The following is a 20,664-nucleotide window of genomic DNA, read 5'->3' as shown; positions in this document are numbered from 1 at the left end:
TTTTGTGATTACACCAATCTATTAGAGCTATAGGGACTCACGATTGATTGTAAGAATCCTGAAAATTTCTTTAATTTTCTTCAATTGGTATGTATTAGATCAGCAAGTTGGTGGCTAGTACAATGAAGCTTGATATTATGAAATTCAATAAAAATCGGAATTTTAGTCTATAATAAGTCAAAATTAAAGTTATATTGATTCAATATGAGGACTAATAGACAATAGATGAGATTTCTGAGAGGCCTACAGACATGACCACAACAAGATGGCAGAAAATCAATTTTAAAGAATTGAGTGCATGCAATCTTACTATGACTCTCAAATGAAGTGTTGAGAGAAATGTTAAGGAGGATACTGCTAAGGGCATTTGGGACAAATTGATATCATTGTTCATGGCCAAGAGTCTATTGAAGAGTAGATTTATTATCTATGATTGGAAGAAGGTTAAAATATAGGGGTCCCAATAAGAATAAGAGTTGTCATTATTAAAAGTTGAAGGGAGACACAATGAAAGAGTGTTGGAAGTGGAAGAAGTTATGTTCCAACAAGAAGGGCAACGTGAATATTATCACGTTTGATTCTGGGACATTAGTTATGTGTATGATAGTGAAGATGGGGGTGTACTTGTTACCACTTGTAAGTATAAAGGAAAAAATATAATGGACTTAATTTGCTACCTATATTTAGGTGTATAAAGGAAGTGTCACCACAGGTAATGATAAGACTTTTAGGGTGATTAATATTAGGAATCTCCGCATCAAAATATAAGATGGAATGGTGAGAACGTAGATGGATGTTAGGCATGTTATAGGTGTGAAGAAGAACCTTATTTCCTTATGTACTCTTGCCATGAACGAATATAGGTGTAGACGTGTAGTACTTGTGATGGTAGAGTGATGAAGGTCACTAAGTGTTCTTTGTGATAATGAAAGGAAACATTGATCGTTGTATGTTCTATAAGACTCCATAATTACCAGTTAGGCACATCTTATTACTAACAAAATATTGTATTATGATACTAAACTTTAGTTGTTGAAACATGGTCACATGGGTGAACATCGGATGAAAGCAAGATGTATTTGGTGGGAGATGACCGGGGAATCTCTCATTTTGCGAGTTATTTGTAAATGGGAAGCATAAGAGTTAGTTTTAAGGTCTTTTCCCACAACAATAAGTGGGTACTTAGATTATATTCATTCGGAACTATGGGGTCTATCTAGGAAGGCCTCTTTAAGTGTTTTTAATAACTTGATCTTGACTACTCAAGGAATGTTTGGTATTTCTTCATCAAGACAAAGGACAAGGAATTGGATGCATGACTTGATGGATTGAAAGTTAATGATTAAGAAGAAGACGCGAAGGAGCATCATAATAAAAATTTTCTCAATGTGTACCACTAGCTCAAGCCCAAAGTGCCGTCCCACTCCCATAATCGAATCCTTTTCCGTCCCATCTCCATTTTTCTCTAAACCTTCCCTTTATTCCCTCTAAAGTATAAATTCTTCAAGGTTAGTCCCTAATTTTGTTTAATCTATATATATTTTTTCTGTTTTTTTTCGTTTAATCTAAGTCTGGTTTTTGTTTAATCTATGTATTTACTTGTTTTTTTTTCTATGTTTTTATGTGTTTCGTTTTTAACTTTAAATGTGTTTTGTTGTGTTTCGTTTTTAATCCAAACTTGAACTGATGAACAATCGCCATAAAGTAATATATGCCGATGATGATAGAGTAATTTTGAGGGGAATTTATTGTGTTTATTGTAATCCATACCCGAATTGTCTATCAGAACAATCCATACCTCGCATTTCCCAGTTTCCGACGAAAAACACAGCAAATCGGCATCATTATCTGTTGTTGGTTGATAATCCACAACCATAAATTTCTTTAAAACCCCACTATTTTTGTCAATCTGAGTAATAAATCCCAAACTCATACAATCATCATAAAGAACGTGAGAAAATATTTTTGGAAGTGGAACAAATTCATTGGTTATAAAATTAATCACAATAAAATGGAGATCGTAAGGTCTAAATTTGTTAAATACTTCTGAATGTATATTTATATTAACATCTGCAAGGAGATTTTAGTACAAAACAATGTAGGGTCTCAAATATGTAAAAATAAAATGATGAATAATAAAGAAAAATAAAGAAGGAAGGATTATAGATGGAGAAAAAAAAAAGATAATTTAAATTTAAAAAAAATTGTTATTAATAGAAATCAAATCTATGAATTGAATAATGTCACACTTTACTATTTTCTCTTATTCACTACTATTGTCTTATTTGATTTTAATACATTTATTAATTTACTATTTTAATCTTAAATATCATTGATTGTACTTAAGTAAAAATTATAATAAATTTATATTAATAAAATTTACATTAATAAGACTTAAATTAAATCACATTATACATTATCTGATTTTGAATTTAAATCATTTAAATTGTTAGACTACCATAATTATAATTTTGAATTTTTGAAAAAATGTCAAAAATAGTGAACCGAATAGCAATTTGGCAACAAATAAATTAATGCAAAAGTAGCTAATTGTAATAAGTCATATGCAATCAGACTATTTGAATTACCAAATAACGTGCAATAAAAATCAATCAACTAAAATCTTCCTCTGATATTTAGTAATGCAATTATTCATTTTCTAAAATGTGTTAACACTTTATTCAAGAATATATATATATATATATATATATATATATATATATAGACAGATTTGGTGCATGATATAGATTTGAATTTGTAGTTGACAATTACATTGTTTGGATTTCCTTAGATGTTATTGAAGGAAGCTTTGGCAAAGTTTGATGTTTGTCATGGTATCATTTATTTATTTATTTATTTATTTATTTAAATTATTAATGTCATTTTACCTTAATGACCTTTGACTTTCCGGATTGACCTTGACTTTCGGTCAATGGGCCTTTGTCTGAATTCCCTCCTCCCTTGAAAGGCCCAAAGGCTGTTTACATCTCAATACCCTAACTTCCTTTCAGCAAAATAACTTCCCACTCTCCTTCATTCCTTGGCTATCCTTCTTCCAAGGTTGGTAACCTCCCACTGCTCCCATGATCTTCAACCTCTCCTTTCTGAAGTAACTCCCTTCCCCACCATTATAAATAGGGACAACCATCAGAGAGGAGAAAAACATCAAAAAAATAATCCTCTCAAGTATCCTTACTTATATTCTACTTCATTTTCTTACCGAAATTCTAGTAATATCAACCACGGCATCTTCTTGCATTCAGTTTATAATCATCTACTCCATATTCTCATATCCACGTTCTGACTTGAGCGTCGGAGGGGTTTTCCGGGAGATCACCCCCCGGACAAGGCTAACGTGTTGTTTTGCAGGAATTCAAGTTGCTTCTTTCTACGAATCGCCGTTCCTAATAACACTTCCACTAACGGTATTTCAAGTGAATCTCACCTCCTCGTTTCATTGTCGAAACAGTTTGGCGCCGTCTGTGGGGAAGGGATAGGAAGTCATGGCTCCTAAGAAAAATCCGACTCAAACCACCACCGTACATAGCACAGATACAGACACTTCTGCAGGTCACGCTAATAATCAAGCCGTGACTCGCCGTGATCTGGACATGCTAGCACGAAACCTCACTGCCGCTTTCTCTAAACAACTCCGCGCCGTCATAAATAATACTCCTACTCAACAACGAGTATTAGAAGACATGGCGGATCAAATAAAAAACTTGCGGGAACGAATCGAACCCCACCAGGAGATACCAAAGTCTCATGAATCTCAAGATGGGAACTCGAGGACTTCCCACTCTAGTAAACACAGTAAGAAAAGGCGGGAGAGGTCGAGAACCCGCACGAGTCTTAGCAGGAGTGATTCGCAGGATGGAGTGTCCAAGATCGCCTCTCAAGATGCCCGAACCTACCTAGAAAGCAAAAGGCAAAAGGCATCCGAAAGCGTCCAATCGTTGGTAGATAGAAGGAGGCAAGAAAGGAAGAAGGCGCAGCTCGCAGGATCTAGCCATCCCGTGAGTCCTGTCACCATGCCACGGAATGAGGTCAAGATAAATAACCTCCCTGAAAATCCTACGCCAATAATCTCCCCGTTGGCTCCAGAAGTACTAAGTACCCCCAACCTGGGGAAAATAAAAATCCCAAACATGGCAGTATTCGACGGCACGTCATGCCCCGAAGAACACTTAATGGCCTACAAAAATTTGATGGTGCTGCACACTACCAACCCATCCTTGTGGTGTAAATTCTTCCCAACTACTCTTACTGGAGTAGCCTTGACATGGTACACCTCCCTTCCGGGAGGAAGTATCCATAACTTTGCCCAATTAGAAGGCAAATTCCTGGGTCACTTTGTGGCATCCAGGAGGCAGGAGAAATCCAACTTCCATTTGCTTGGCATAATGCAACTGGAAGGGGAATCCATATCATCATACTTGAAGAAATTCCATGAGGCCGTACTGGAGGTGACCGATCTGGAAGAATCAGTCGCCTTGAATGCCCTGATCAACGGAATGAAGGCTCAGAGACTGAAGTTCCAGTTGATCGAAAGTCAAGTGAAGACATATGCAGAAGCCATGAAACAATGTCAAAGCTATGTCACCGCCTCCGAAATATGCCAGGCACACGACTCGAAAAGGCGAAAGTCAGAAAAGAGAGATGCCGCAACCTCCCATCAGTCCTCAAGGAACAGAGAAGAGCCTTCGTCAAGGAGGGAAAGGAATTACGTGCCGCGTCGTCCTGCGCCCCCATCAGACATGGGACATCCACGATCCCGTCACGTATATATCACGGAAGGAGAATCCAGAACACGCAATCTGCTAGATGGGGGTAATGACCCGATATTTAATCGAAACAGAAAAGACATTTTCTTTGCCGTTCGTGACAAGTTGTCAACTCCACCACCCACTACCACTTCTTCCGATAGACGCAATTACAATTTGTGGTGTGATTACCACAAAGAGCACGGCCATACTCTGGCCCAATGTCGCGAACTCAAACGTATCCTGCATCAACTGGCTGATGAGGGAAAGCTGTCAAGGTTCCTCAACAGGAAGGACTATGATGCGGGAAGAGAAGCAGACAGGAGGCCATGGAATCAAAGACGGGGATCCCCCAGAAGGGATGAGACCAAGCATGAAAGTTCCAACACACAAGGAACTATCAACGTAATTTTCGGAGGATACACTGAAGAATATCCTACCATTCGAGCCGCCAGGGATAGCGTCCATGCTCTACTGAAAGGACCACCAAAAACCGTATCAAAGGGACCGATCATGAGATTCGACGCCACTACCTCTCAACCATTGCAACAACCACACACCGATCCTCTAGTGGTCACCCTCAAAATCGGGCAAATGAAGGTCAAGAGAGTACTGGTAGACACCGGAAGTACGGCCGTCCTCATAACCATGGAGTGCCTCCGAAAAATGAAGTTCGAAGAAAAGCACTTGCAGCCTCTCGACAAACCATTGATCGGGTTTGGAGGTAGTCAGGTCATTCCACTAGGCACAATCATTCTACCCGTAAGGGTGGGGGAAAAAAACAAAAGCAGGGCCATGCCCGTACGATTCACGGTAGTGGATCTCACATTCCCCTATAATGCCATCATGGGGCTCTCGCTCATCAACAAGATAAAAGCCGCGATCTTTCCTCATCAACTCCTGTTGCAATTCGAACAGGATGATGGTCAGGTGGGCGTCCTTAAAGGAGACCAAGTAACAGCCCGTCAATGCCTCGTGAACACCCTGAAGCGAGAAACATCCGCCACTCCCTCCAAGAGAAAGAGGGAAGAAGAGTCTCCAACCGTTATGAGCGTGTATACAGACGGTCCCAACGCCCACGAAAGGCCTCACCCAGTGGAGCGATACGAGGAAACGGAAATATTTGACGGGAAGCAGATCAAAATCGGAAAAGATCTTCCAGACGCAATCAAGAACGATGTCGTGGCCACTATAGCTCATTTCCGCGATATCTTCGCATTTACCACGAAAGAGATGCCTGGTATACCAACAAGTGTCATGTGCCACAAACTTGACATAAAACCAGGTTATAAGCCCGTGAAGCAAAAGCTGCGGCATCAAGGGAAGGAAAGAATAGATGCCGCCAAAACAGAAGTAGAAAAATTGCTGAAAGCTGGGTTTATCCGGGAGTGCAAATATTAAGATTGGCTTTCCAACGTCGTCCTCGTAAAAAAATCCAATGGCAAGTGGAGGATGTGCGTTGACTTCACGGATCTAACCAAGCATGCCCCAAAGATGACTATCCCCTCCCAAAGATAGACCATTTGGTAGATTCTACCGCGGGCCACGCTCTACTGAGCTTCATGGATGCTAACGCTGGTTACCATCAGATTCCCTTGGCCACAGAAGACCAGCCACACACAGCATTCATCACAAATACTGGGGTATATTGTTATAAAGTCATGCCCTTTGGGTTGAAAAATGCCGGAGCCACTTACCAAAGAATGGTTAACAAAGTTTTCCAGTCCCAGATCGGGCGAAACTTGGAGGTATATGTGGATGACATGATCACAAAAAGCAAACAGGCGTCCGGGCATGCCGCAGACTTACGGGAAACTTTTATGACCCTCTGAAAATCCTAAATGCGACTCAATCCTGAGAAATGCGTGTTTGGGGTCACTGGAGGGAAGTGTCTTGGCTTTCTCGTGGATGAAAGGGGCATTGAAGCAAACCCCGAAAAGATTCGGGCAATCCAAAATATGAAATCTCCCAGGTCCGTAAAAGAAGTACAGAAACTAACAGGGTGCCTAGCTGCCTTAGGGAGATTTCTATCCAAATCCGCGGATAAATGTTCTCCTTTCTTCAAAAATCTTAAGCAGAGCAAGTTCGAATGGACTAAGGAAGCGGAAGAATCTTTTAATCAGTTGAAGGACCACCTATCATCACTGCCAAGATTAGTCTCACCTATCAACGGGGAAAGGCACATCTTATATGTTTCGGTCTCCGAATATTCCCTGTCAGGAGTGCTAGTCGCTGAAAGAGAAAAGCAGCAACTCCCTGTGTACTACATAAGTCACGCCTTCCGAGGCTCAGAGGGAAACTATAGTGAAGTGGAGAAGGTCTTGTTCGCAGTCGTGATGGTAAGTAGGAAATTGAAACCATACTTCCAATCCCATCATATCATCGTACGGAGCGATCAACCCTTGAAAAAGATTCTAGAAGGGAAGAATAAATCAAGTCGCGTCACTGATTGGGCTAATCAACTTGCGGATTTCGGCATTGAATATGAACCTCGGACAACAATCAAAGCGCAAGCCCTGGCTGACTTCATTGCTGAAAGTACTATCCCCCATCATCCTGAAACCGATCACGAATGGAAGTTGTATGTAGATGGGTCCTCAACGCAATCAGCAAGTGGGGCTGGTCTCCTCATTGTGTCTTCCGCTGGGGTTCGTATGGAAAGGGCGGTCAGATTCTAGTTCGCGGCATCCAACAATGAGGCCGAATACGAAGCATTACTGATGGGGTTGAAAATCTGCTACGAGGCGGGGGCTAAGGTATTGTCCGCATTCTCTGATTCCCAACTAATAGTGGGACAAGTTAATGGGGAATTTGAAGCCAAAGATGACAGCATGAAAATGTACTTACAACAAGTAAAGGGATTTGTTCAAAAGTTCGACAAGTTCACGTTGATCCACATCCCGAGGTCCCAAAATGCACAAGCCTATTCTCTGGCGAAACTCGCCAGCTCAGCAGAAACATCCGCGGCTCGTGACATCATCTGGGAAGTACTTCCAAACCCCAGTATCAACCACATGGTCAACACCATTGACAGATCAGAGACGTGGATGGAACCCTACATCGAATTTTTGCAAAACCAGACGCTTCCCCAGGATGAAAATCAAGCAAAAGTGCTCCAGAAGAAGGCTAGATGGTTCGAACTCCATGAGGGAACACTCTATAAAAAGTCGTATACTCATCCCCTCTTGAAATGTGTTTCTCCTGAAGAAGGAAATTACATTCTTCGTGAGATACACGAAGGCGGATGCGGTGTACATCAGGGTGTACGAACTGTCATTGGAAAAGTGCTCAGAAGCGGATATTATTGGCCTTCACTCCGAGAAGACGCGGAAAAATTGATCAGACGGTGTCCCGAATGTCAGTACCACTCAAAGATAGGAAGGAAGCCCTCAAATTACTTGACTGCCATGCAAGCCATTCTGCCTTTCAACAAGTGGGGTATAGATCTCCTTGGCCCCTTTCCACCAGCAAAGGGGCAACGCAAGTTCATCATTGTGGCTATTGATTACTTCACCAAGTATGTAGAAGCGGAGGCTCTTAGCTCAATCACAGACAAGCAAGTCTGTCAGTTTATATGGAGAAATTTCATCACAAGATACGGTATTCCTCGTGTGATCATCACTGACAATGGGAGACAATTTATCAGCAAAAGCACAACACAATACTGTGACAGATTTGGCATTCAAATCCGATTCAGCTCCGTGTCTCGGCCACAAACGAATGGGCAAATTGAATCAGCAAACAAGGAGATCTTGAACGGTATCAAAAAGAAGATAGAGGGGGTTAAAGGTACTTGGGACGAAGAGCTACCTGACATTTGATAGGTCGTTTTACTACCAAAAATAATTCCTAATTCACCTAACTAGTATAGTTGGGAAAGTAGGGTCGAACCACTGTGGAAGGACAAATAAAGTCACAATTTGAACCAAGTTCACTATTGCTAACGATCAAATGTTGGATTTTTGTTTATCTAAGTAGAACGCAAAAACAAGAGATGAATAAAATTCAATAATTAAAAACCTAGGGCTAAAAGGATTCACTATGCATCGATCATGATTCATGAACAATAATTGGGATAGGAATGAATATAGGCGAAGGAAGATGTTGCTCTCGCAAACAAATTCGACAATCAAACAATAAAACAAGCTATCGCGATTAAAGCTTAATTGTTCAAAGAAGGAAATCGTTCACTCAAACTCGCAACTCTCGCTTATAGAATTGAGCGAATAAAAGTTGCAAATTGGCCAAACATGCAATGAATACAAATCCCATCAATTGAATCGCCTAGACAAACCAAATTTAAATCCTAAAATCAAACAAGAATCATGACCTTTTGCATAGTTTCACCAAGCCCTAGAAATAAAACTACTCACTAAGCATATTAAAACTAACAAGTGATTCAACAATGAAATCCATGGAGAAAATCAAATTCAAATTAAATGTAGAAACAAACATTCAAAGATAACAACGATAAACAAGAATAAGAAATTAGAATTGAAACTATTACCTTCAATATAATTAAGATTACAATGTTCAAGTGTTGATTAACAATCCCCCATGACAAGTAATGTGTTAAATCTTTTCAATACCGAACCCTCAAAAACAGAGAAAAAACTTAGTCAAAAATTCCTCTCAAAAGCTATTTATATCCCCTTAAAAGAGATCGGAGGATATGGGAAGTTACAAAAAAAAATAACTGCTTGACCCGGCCGGGTATGTGGAAACCCGCCCGGGTACGCAGGAAAGCATTTTAATCTTCAATGGAAGCCTGGCCGGGTATGTGGAGACCCGCCCGGGTATGAGAGTCTCACCCGGCCGGGTATGTGGAAACCCGCCCGGGTATGAGAGGCTCACCCGGCCGGGTATGTGAAAACTCGCCCGGGTATGAGAGGCTCACCCGGCCGGGTATGTGGAAACCCGGCCGGGTGCGTGTGGCAACTTTCTCTTCCAAATAGCTTCTTCAAATTCTTCTAAGTATCAAGTGCAAACCCGGTCGGGTATGTGAAAACCCACCCGGGTATGAGAGGCTCACTCGGCCGGGTATGAGGAAACCCACCCGGGTATGAGGAAACCCACCCGGGTATGAGACCTGGTCAGCACAAAAATGACCTTTGAGTAGCTTATGACCTTCCAACTTGCAAATCTCGCTCCTAGAGTCGATTCCTAGTATAATTAGAGCTTTGTACCTACAAAATAGATAAGAAACAAACACTCCAACCAAGCATAAAAACCAATAGAAAATTGAGCAAAATACGCGAAAAATGCTATGAAAATACAATGGGGGCATGGTAGAAAATAATATATAAAATACACACATCAAACTCCCCCGAGCCGAACCTTTGCTTGTCCTCAAGCAAACAAGACAAAGTTCTAAGAATAAAAGTATGCTTCACCCTATAAAAGCAACATCGCATAACACTTGTGATCACATCCTCTCAATCAACGCATTCAAATAGTTCAATACCAATCCAAGAGTAAAATATCATACAAGCGAATTCAAGCCTTATTACTAAGGAATAACGAGGAATCAAGGATAGAGTTCTCACGGGTGACACTCCTCTATCTGTGGCGAGTATAAAATGTACTCGATCGCTCTCCGCCCACAAATATGCAAAAGATGTGCATATGAATGAATTTTTGTAGCCTAAAATGCTAATAAGGCACCCTCTCATCTGAACAACACTCATGTGTTTAAAAGGGAAATAATATCACTCGACCTATAGAAGTCGACTCGAAATTCATCACATACTCTTAAATCTTGGCAAGATATTAAATCGAGGAAGCACATATAACTGCATGATTGTCAAGAAGGTCTTTATTAAGCTTGTAATGGGGTTTGGGTCAAAGGTAGGATTTAATTTGAAAATATGCGAGCTGAAAGTCTATTTTGGGGGAGCATAATCTAAAAAGTAACATAGCCTAAAGATGAGGCTAAAACAACTCCAAATAAATTCAACTCATAACTACCGAACCAACCCAACTAATGGAAAGCACCGTCATATCATCATCAAACGATAAGAGATTTACAACTTGCAAAGGCGAAAATGTACAATAAAATAAAAGATGTGAGACAAATTTTTCCTTCGTTTTTTTTTTTTTTTTTTTTTGGAATTGAAACTACATAAATATGAATAATGAAAAGATGGTAAGTTGGTAACATATGACAAACCAAGAGGGTTTTTCTCCTCTTTTTATTTTCTCTCTCTTTTTTTTTTTTTTTGGAATTGAAACTACATAAATATGAATAATGAAAAGATGGTAACATATGACAAACCAAGAGGGTTTTTCTCCTCTTTTTAATTTTTCTTTTTTTTTTTTTTTTTAGAATTGAAATTGAACAATGAAGAAGATGATGATATATGACAAACTAGATAAGCACACTCCAACAATGAGGAAATAATCAACCTAACTTAAGTACCCCATGCACGTAAATGTGAGCCAGATGACAGAATATATACCGCCCACTAACTAACCAATTGCTCCCCCAAGCTAGATTTGGGTTGATCAAATAGGGTCAAAAGGTTTATAATGCGGTTAGTTATGAAAGAAAATGTAGGGCTTAAAATAAAGGATCAAATGGCAAATCATGACTTTGAAAACAATTTTGCACGGCTTCTAGCAAATGAGCGCCTTCTATCATGCTCATCATGCAATTACATAGCTAACAAGACCAGTACCAAGCATAAATGGAGATCAGTGATACACCAGGAACTAATCGCTCAAGAAGAAAATAGTGAGATAGAAATCAAAGTCCAAATCCTTACAAGGTAAACTCTTTCTTGTTCCAAACAATAGATAATAATGCTCAAAAACACAAGTTTCAATAATACGAAGGAATCGGAAAAAGAACCCAAAAGTCTACAATAACCGGTCTCAGCAATCACAAGTGTTCAAAATTTCAACCATAGGGCACAGGGAAACATACTTTGTCAAAAAAATCCAAAGGGGCATCAAGGGAGAAAGAAATACATTACAACTAAGAAAGCAATACAATATTTTTGGTCACATGTAAACTCCCACTCCTAATGAGTGGTACAAACCATGTAACAATCCTAAGAAAGCAATAAAAACACTCAAAGCTAAATTATGAAAAGAGTTGGGAAGATCTCAATAATTAACTTCATAATGCAAGCTGAAGCACAAAAATTCATCACGTTATCCAAAGCGCGACTTGCAAAAGAACCTGCAAAAGGAGAGAAACAACCAACTCCGACCAAAACAACTACACTAAAAGCGGTGGAATATATACAAGAGAGTAAGCTAAAGCAACAATCAAGACTCCCCCCCCCCCCAAGCCAAATCAAGCACTGTCCACAGAGTTTGAGAGGGGGGCAAGAGCCCACTAACCCATGGGGTTAAAGTCATTATGCTGCTGCTCATCATCATCGTCATCATCCTTTCAAGCATCTCAACTTTGCATATAGGTCGAACTAACCTCTGCACTCTCTTGCTCTTGCTGTGACTAAGCTCTTCATTACAAAGAGCTTGTTCAATAGCATCAATTTCAGTCTTCCAAATGCTAGAATCACCTGTAGAAGATTCAAGACAAAGAACAGCCTCCAAAGGATCTTTCATAAGAGTTAGGGGCAAGTTATCATGACAAATCACATCAACTACATCAATAACATAGCATTTTTCCTCAAGCATGGGACCTTTCAAAGCATTGCTCAAATTGAAAGTTACATTGTCATCCCCCACAGAAAGTGTAAGTCTACCATTTTTCACATCAATTACTGCTCCTGCCGTATGAAGGAAAGGTCTTCCTAATATAATAGGAATTTGTTGATCTTCCTCCATATCAAGAACAACAAAATCAACAGGGATATAAAACTTACCTACCCTAACAGGGACATCCTCCAAAATACCCAAAGGATATTTAACAGAACGGTCAGCCATTTGTAGAGTAATATTAGTAACTTTTAGATCACCCATTTTCAGTTTAGAACAGACAGAAAAAGGCATCACACTAACACTAGCTCCTAAATCACATAAAGCTTTATCAATAAACAGTTTTCCAATGTGACAAGGGATGGAGAAACTACTAGGATCTTTCAGTTTTGGAGGGGATTTATTTTGTAGCAAAGCACTACATTGTTCAGTAAAAGCAACTGTATCCACCTCACTAAAATCTCTTTTCCTAGTCAATATGTCCTTCATGAATTTAGCATAAGCAGGCACTTGTGTGATTAATTCAGTAAAAGGAACTGTTACCTGCAAATTCTTAACCACCTCCAAGAACTTACCGAACTGCTTGTCAAGCTTGCTCTTCACTTGGCGGTTGGGAAAAGGAAGTGTGATGGGAGGCACTTGCAATGCCTCTTCTTTCGCTTTCTCCTTCTTGTGCACTGCCTCAAAAGATGCTTCATCGGTAATCGCTTCAGAAATGCCCGCATCTTTCGAATTTGACTCTCCATTGTGAGGCATGGGTGGCTCATCATAACTCAACCCGCTCCTTGTAGTGATTGCATTGACGGTCTCCTTGCCATGTGGTTGAGTAGGTTGGCCGGGCAATGCTCCTGCTTGCCTAGAGGAGCTAGATGCAGCTAATTGAGCGACTTGAGTTTCAAGCATTTTATTGTGAGTACCGAGTTGCTCAAGCTGTTTGGCCATTTGGGCCATCATGTTTTTCAATTCCCCCAATTCGGATTGGAGTTGTTGGTTCTGAAACTGCTGCTGTTGATGGCCTTGAGGAGGCCTTTGGAAACCGGGTGGTCCTTGATTGGGCTGAAATTGCTGATGTTGCCCATATTGTTGTTGTGGTGCTTGTGGTGGAAAGTGTTGCTGTTGAGGATTTAACACATTGTTGCTGCGATATGACAAGTTAGGATGATTCCGAATTCCAGGATAGTAGCTATTGTTATTGAAAGGAGGACGAGCTTGAAAAGCATTAACTTGCTCTGGCACTCCCATAGCTCCATTAGGATTAACAGAACACTCCATTAGAGAATGACCATGCATACCGCAATAATCACAAGCAACTCCACCTTGGCTAGAGGTAGCCATAGCATTGACGGGCATAGATGTACTAGCATTCATGCGCATCCCATCGATTTTCGCATTCAAAGCTGAGATTTGTGATGATAGAAGGGAATAAGTTTCAACTTCATGCTTCCCCTTCCTTGGTGCTTGAGCTGCGCGCCTAGATGAGCTATTCCATTGATTTTCAGCAAGAGTATCCAAGAGTGAAATAGCCTTAGAAGTTTGTTTGTTCATGAAAGAGCCGCCAGCCGCACCATCTACCATCCTCTTAGTCTCATTATCAAAACCATTATAAAAAGATTGCATAAGAAATTCCTTCTCAATACCGTGATGAGGGCACATATATTGGTAATCTTTGAATCTCTCCCACGCATCATGAAAAGTCTCCCCCGCATCTTGTGAGAAACTATAGAGTTTAATTCTGTAGTCATGAGTCTTATAACCGGGATAATACTTCACTAGAAAAGCATCAGACAGTTGCGCCCAAGTAGTAATGGTGTTGGGAAGAGAGTTATACCAACGTTGAGCCTTGCCTGCCAAAGAGAAACGAAAGAGGTACAAGTAGAGCTCGTCGTCAGTCATCCCAGTAATCTTTTGTAGAGAACATGCTTGAAGGAATTTCTGTAGATGATCGACGGGTTCTTCATTGTCAAGACCATAGAACTGATTTCCCGTGATCATATTCATAACATGGGATTTGATGTCAAAGTTTCCAGCATTAGTAGTCGGCATCCTAATCCCCGCGGTAACATTGCTAGCCTTGGGCTGTGTACACTGCCTAAGAGTTCTCTCGGGAGCCTGACCTGCCATGTCAAGAGATTGAGAGGCTTGTTGAGCTTGTTTACGAGCCTCCGCCCTCCTTTTCTTCGTACTTGCGTGTGTTCTACGAGCAGTTGCCTCAACCTCAGGATCAAAAAGCAAATGTTGCTTGTTGGTACTCCTGGTCATGCACAAAAACACTAGAACAAACGTAAATACGCTCGAAGAACAGTTGTTCCTTGAGTGGGTTAGCAAAAGCAAACACTAAATTCAAAAAGTAAAATTGTTGACCTTCCCCGGCAACGGCGCCAAATTTTGATAGGTCGTTTTACTACCAAAAATAATTCCTAATTCACCTAACTAGTATAGTTGGGAAAGTAGGGTCGAACCACTGTGGAAGGACAAATAAAGTCACAATTTGAACCAAGTTCACTATTGCTAACGATCAAATGTTGGATTTTTGTTTATCTAAGTAGAACGCAAAAACAAGAGATGAATAAAATTCAATAATTAAAAACCTAGGGCTAAAAGGATTCACTATGCATCGATCATGATTCATGAACAATAATTGGGATAGGAATGAATATAGGCGAAGGAAGATGTTGCTCTCGCAAACAAATTCGACAATCAAACAATAAAACAAGCTATCGCGATTAAAGCTTAATTGTTCAAAGAAGGAAATCGTTCACTCAAACTCGCAACTCTCGCTTATAGAATTGAGCGAATAAAAGTTGCAAATTGGCCAAACATGCAATGAATACAAATCCCATCAATTGAATCGCCTAGACAAACCAAATTTAAATCCTAAAATCAAACAAGAATCATGACCTTTTGCATAGTTTCACCAAGCCCTAGAAATAAAACTACTCATTAAGCATATTAAAACTAACAAGAGATTCAACAATAAAATCCATGGAGAAAATCAAATTCAAATTAAATGTAGAAACAAACATTTAAAGATAACTACGATAAACAAGAATAAGAAATTAGAATTGAAACTAATACCTTCAATATAATTAAGATTACAATGTTCAAGTGTTGATTAACAATCCCCCATGACAAGTAATGTGTTAAATCTTTTCAATACTGAACCCTCAAAAACAGAGAAAAAACTTACTCAAAAATTCCTCTCAAAAGCTATTTATATCCCCTTAAAAGAGATCGGAGGATATGGGAAGTTACAAAAAAAAAATAACTGCTTGACCCGGCGGGGTATGTGGAAACCCGCCCGGGTACGCAGGAAAGCATTTTAATCTTCAATGGAAGCCTGGCTGGGTATGTGGAGACCCGCCCGGGTATGAGAGTCTCACCCGGCCGGGTATGTGGAAACCCGCCCGAGTATGAGAGGCTCACCCGGCCGGGTATGTGAAAACCCGCCCGAGTATGAGAGGCTCACCCGGCCGGGTATGTGGAAACCCGGCCGGGTGCGTGTGGCAACTTTCTCTTCCAAATAGCATCTTCAAATTCTTTTAAGTATCAAGTGCAAACCCGGTCGGGTATGTGAAAACCCACCCGGGTATGAGAGGCTCACCCGGCCGGGTACGAGGAAACCCACCCGGGTATGAGACCTGGTCAGCACAAAAATGACCTTTGAGTAGCTTATGACCTTCCAACTTGCAAATCTCGCTCCAAGAGTCGATTCCTAGTATAATTAGAGCTTTGTACCTACAAAATAGATAAGAAACAAACACTCCAACCAAGCATAAAAACCAATAGAAAATTGAGCAAAATACGCGAAAAATGCTATGAAAATACAATGGGGGCATGGTAGAAAATAATATATAAAATACACACATCAGCATTCTATGGGCAAGCCGAACAACCGTCAAAGAAGCAACGGGGCATACCCCATTCTCTCTGGTATATGGATCTGAAGCAGTAGTTCCAGTAGAGATAGGCATACCCTCCACAAGGGTTACCTACTACTCACACGACGAGAATGAACAGAGAAAAAGGGAGAACTTGGATCTGCTCCCAGAAACACGGGGGAACGCATTATTAAGGTCCATGGCCCAGAAGCAAAAAATGATTCGCAGCTTCAACCGGCTCGTCAAAACCAAACATACTCATGTGGGGGACTATGTCCTACGCAAAGTCGAAGCCACAGGGAAAATCGTAGAGAAAGGGAAGCTTGGAGCCAACTGGGATGGTCCATTCAAAATCATCCGTGTCATCAAACCCGGAACATTTGAACTGGAAGACATGAAAGGAAAGAAGCTACCCCGCCCATGGAATGGAGATCATTTGAAAAAGTACTTCATTTAAAAAGATTCACAAGGTGGCCAGTCCGATCATTAGTGTCATCACAAGTTCATCCCGCGGCATTATCACATTGCTCAAAATCAGTTGTATCTCACCCCGCGGCATGAGTCGCGTTGTCATTACAATTTTCAATAATCGATATTTCATTTTTCAGATTTACCCGGCTCTAAAAAGTATTCATTTTTCATTTCTGGTAATATTGCAAATCTTATAAAATTCAGTCATGTCCATAAGTCGGACCCCCAGATTGGGCTCCCAAGTTCTAAATTATTCCAAGTAAAAATTCGCCAAGATGTTTCCTAACCGGGACATCGACAAGTCGGACCCCCAGATTGGGGTCCCAAGTTCTAAATTATTCCAAGTAAAAATTCGCCAAGATGTTTCCTAACCGGGACATCGACAAGTCGGACCCCCAGATTGGAGTCCCAAGTTCTAAATTATTCCAAGTAAAAATTCGCCAAATGTTTCCTAATCGGAACATCGACAAGTCGGACCCCCAGATTGGGGTCCCAAGTCCTAAAATTATTCCAAGTAAAAATTCGCCAAGATGTTTCCTAACCGGGACATCGACAAGTCGGACCCCCAGATTAGGCTCCCAAGTTGTAAATTATTCTAAGTCAAAATTCGCCAAGATGTTTCCTAACCGGGACATCGACATGTCAGATCCTTAGATTGGGGTCTCAAATCCAAAAAGATCCAAGTATATATTTAGCTCGATGTTTCCTGCCCGCCACGTCGATAAGTCGGACCCTCAGATGGAGGTCCTAAGCTCAAAAATTAGACAGGTAAATATTCAAGTCACTCAGCCGTGACGTTGACAAGTCGGACCCTTAGAAGGGGGTCCAAAATACGAAATTAGTCCAAGTAAACTTCAATAGATCACGACCGTGGCATCGATGAGTCGGACGCCTGAAAGGGGGTCCCCAGTCCAAAATTGTTCTAAGTTAAATTTTGACCACGGCACCCCCCACTTCTTAAAGGAGTCCGCGAACTAAGATTCGAACCAAAGAAACTACCATCTTAGAAATGTTAAGATTAAAAGAGGCAGTATCAGCAATAAAAGTGTCATTCAAAATATATACAGGTAACCAATAGAATTACAAAAACCGATCAGAAATGTCAAGATTAAACTACAATTACAAAACAGTTAAACATTATCCAAAAAGGCATCAACATCCCCCTCGATGTCCTGAGCCGGCAACGGAGGAGATTCGGCCGCCCCCTCTTCAAGACTTGGAGTGAAGCTCACAAAATCTTCAATGTTGAACGGCTCCACTTCAATCTCGGATAGCTCCTTGGACAAGCCCTGGAGGTTTCTCCCTTCATCGATAAGGAGATTTGACAAGTCTAAGCATAAACTCTCCAGTTGGGAAAGCGCCAAGTTCTCGGGGGTGCCCGAGGTCGAAGGAGGGGAGAGAGTTAACTTATCCAGATCAAGGCATAGAGCCTCCTTCTCAGCCGCGACATCAACTCTCTCCGACCAAGCCCTCGCCTCTTCCACGTCCCAGTTGAGGTCCACCAGTACCGCCGACTCCCGTTCCAAAATCGGAGCTAGGTTGGCCAAAGCTTCGTCCCCCTTGTGATTTGCCTTTTGTTTGAGGGAATCGAAGTCAACACCTAACTCCGTGGCAGCCAGACGGTACCTCTCTTCAGTAATCGTGGACCCCGTAACCACCATCTCTGCTGTTAGATCCCCCAAGAAACTCGACGCTTCCGGCTCATCTGAAGTAAGCCAATCCCTAGCTATCCGGGCTCGTCTCTCCAAACTGATTTTATAAACCCTAGCCGCGGATAGCAAAGTCTTGAATTTGGCCGAATCAGCCGACACCTGTTCCAAAAGACACTGGTTCTGGTGAACCAGTTTAGCATGAACGTCCATTAGGTGACCGACTTCATGGCCGAGGGTCGCCGATTTATTGGAAGCCGCGTCCAGATTCTCAACGGTCTCCTCCAGTTGCTTTCTCGCCCTCTCCCGCCACTGTTCAGTTCTGACTAAACGCTCCTTCAGCTCAGAGCATTTAGCCAGCTTTTTCTTTAAGCCCGGCAGCTCGTCTCGGAGCTTTTGAAGCTCCTCGTCCTACTCATCGCAGCGGGAGGATAGGGCAGCCAGCGTCTCCCTGTCCGCGGCACTTTGGCGACTGAGGTTGAGCTCAAAAGACAACCTCAGAAAAGCCTGCAAAAAAGAATAAGTTAAAATCCGGGCATAGTTAACTTAAGAAGATAAAAGCGGAAGGACGTTACCTCAGCCGCGGAAACTTGGAGTTGACGCACCCTATCGGTGGGGGAAAGGGACTCCAAGAGATCAACATCCACCTGGCTGATCAAGTGAGAATTCGCCCTATTAAATCGGGTAATCATACCCTTATGACCCAAATCGGTGAAAGGGGTGTCGTGCCGGAAAGGAAGAACCTCCCGACGACGGTACACCTCTTCCACCTTCGCCTTAGGAGCCGCGGCCAATTCCCCCACCTTCTCTTTGCCCCGGCTCAGGACGGGGGACGCCTTAGCTTGAGGTGAAGCCACCTCCTCCTCCACCGACCTCATTTGCAGAGGTACGTCGGACATTATTGTTGCTCCCGCAGAGGCCTTCTTTGAGGCACTCTTCTCATGGGAGGAAGAGACTCTCTTTCTCTTCCTCTCCCTTTTCTTCGATTCCCTCTTCTTAGAAGGGATTACCCTCTGAGAGTCATCGGGAATGTGGACCTGTCTCCTCTCCTCAAGGAGCCGGAGAGCCTCCTCTTCGCAGGGGACCTCGTCCAGCCCCTTCTTCGCCGTTGCCGAGTCCTACAAGAGAAAAAGTTAGAAGAAATCAAAGAAATCTTTTATAGTTCGGGAAGAATGTATGAAGTTATACCTTTGGCGGAAGAGGTAGAGGTTTCTCCGCAGGCCGTTGGATGGCCCCTTGAGCAAATCTCATGACACTGAATTTCTTCATGAGTTCTGGATTTTTTGCTCGAAGGTTCTCCTTGGCTATCCCTGCAAAACCACGAGTTAGAAACAAGCAAACACACTATAGAAAAGAGAAGGAAGAAATCCGACAACTCTTACTCCGATCGATAGCCAAGCTGATGCCGAATGCTGAGAGGAGGTTCTCATTCTCCAACTCAGGACGACCTGGTATCCAGTTGAGCTGGACGTTCATGGGTTTCCTTCCCAATTGAACGTCCATCTTTGCGTATTCAATGATCACCGCGTCACTAAAAGAACACTGCGGGATCCCATTATTAAAACCCAAAAGGTTGGGTTTGATGTCGAAGGAGGTCTTAATATTCCATCCTCCCGAATTGTATAGGTAGGCGAACTTCGTCCTATACCCCTTTTGGTTATCGGGGAGGTCGTGGACCATCTTCAGTCCACGACGGTGGGTGAAAGTTATCCAGCCACAGCCGTATGATTGTGAGTTACATAGGCGGGCTCTAAATATATATCTAAATGCGGTGAGTGTTGGTGGCACAGCCAAAAATTTACATAAGATCAAAAATGCCACCATACAACCCCAAGCGTTTGGGTATATCTCAGGCACTGAAACGTTCAAAAACTCTAACACCTCCCTAAAAAACGGGTGAAGAGGAAACCTAAGTCCTAATTCAAAAGAGGGAAAATATACGGCTATACAGTGTGGGTGAGGAAACCTAACGGTGTCATAATTCCCCGGGGTAAGAATATTTATGTTGTCTTTCAAATCCCATTTTTGAGAGATGGCTTCCCGACGATTGTCTAGGTCTCTCTTGGTTTGTAAATCTATAGAATAGTTAAGGGGACCGCCGTTGGGAATGTAGAATGGAGGAGGAACTGGCGCTGCGCTCTCCCTTCCAGAAGACTCGGCTGATCCTTCAATGTTTTCCATATCTACATACAATAACCCTTCCAGGTCAGGATTTATTCGCGGCAAGTAATTGGA

The 20,664-nt window shown here is 41.7% G+C and overlaps 2 protein-coding genes and 1 non-coding gene across 3 annotated transcripts; 2 read left to right on the top strand and 1 right to left on the bottom strand.

The window, feature by feature from the left end:
- The first annotated feature begins 274 nt into the window (after window positions 1–274).
- Window positions 275–6,405, top strand: LOC130797447 (uncharacterized). Its single transcript, XM_057660025.1, has 2 exons — window positions 275–1,508; window positions 2,792–6,405. Exon 2 carries the CDS (start codon window positions 3,504–3,506, stop codon window positions 6,162–6,164), a length of 2,661 nt encoding a protein of 886 aa, XP_057516008.1. The 5' UTR covers window positions 275–1,508; window positions 2,792–3,503; the 3' UTR covers window positions 6,165–6,405.
- A 4,789-nt stretch (window positions 6,406–11,194) lies between these two features.
- Window positions 11,195–16,011, bottom strand: LOC130797448 (uncharacterized). Its single transcript, XM_057660027.1, has one exon. The coding sequence runs from the start codon at window positions 14,688–14,690 to the stop codon at window positions 12,036–12,038; it is 2,655 nt and encodes an 884-aa protein (XP_057516010.1). The 5' UTR covers window positions 14,691–16,011; the 3' UTR covers window positions 11,195–12,035.
- On the top strand, window positions 14,065–14,172 carry LOC130799049 (small nucleolar RNA R71). The gene has a single exon (XR_009039196.1). It is a non-coding gene; the product is annotated as a small nucleolar RNA R71 (small nucleolar RNA).
- Window positions 16,012–20,664: the final 4,653 nt, after the last annotated feature.

This window comes from Amaranthus tricolor, chromosome 13, assembly GCF_026212465.1.
Source record: "Amaranthus tricolor cultivar Red isolate AtriRed21 chromosome 13, ASM2621246v1, whole genome shotgun sequence".
Taxonomy (NCBI): domain Eukaryota; kingdom Viridiplantae; phylum Streptophyta; class Magnoliopsida; order Caryophyllales; family Amaranthaceae; genus Amaranthus; species Amaranthus tricolor.
The sequence above is the reverse complement of the archived record's forward strand: the minus strand, read 5'-3'. Positions and strand labels throughout refer to the sequence as shown.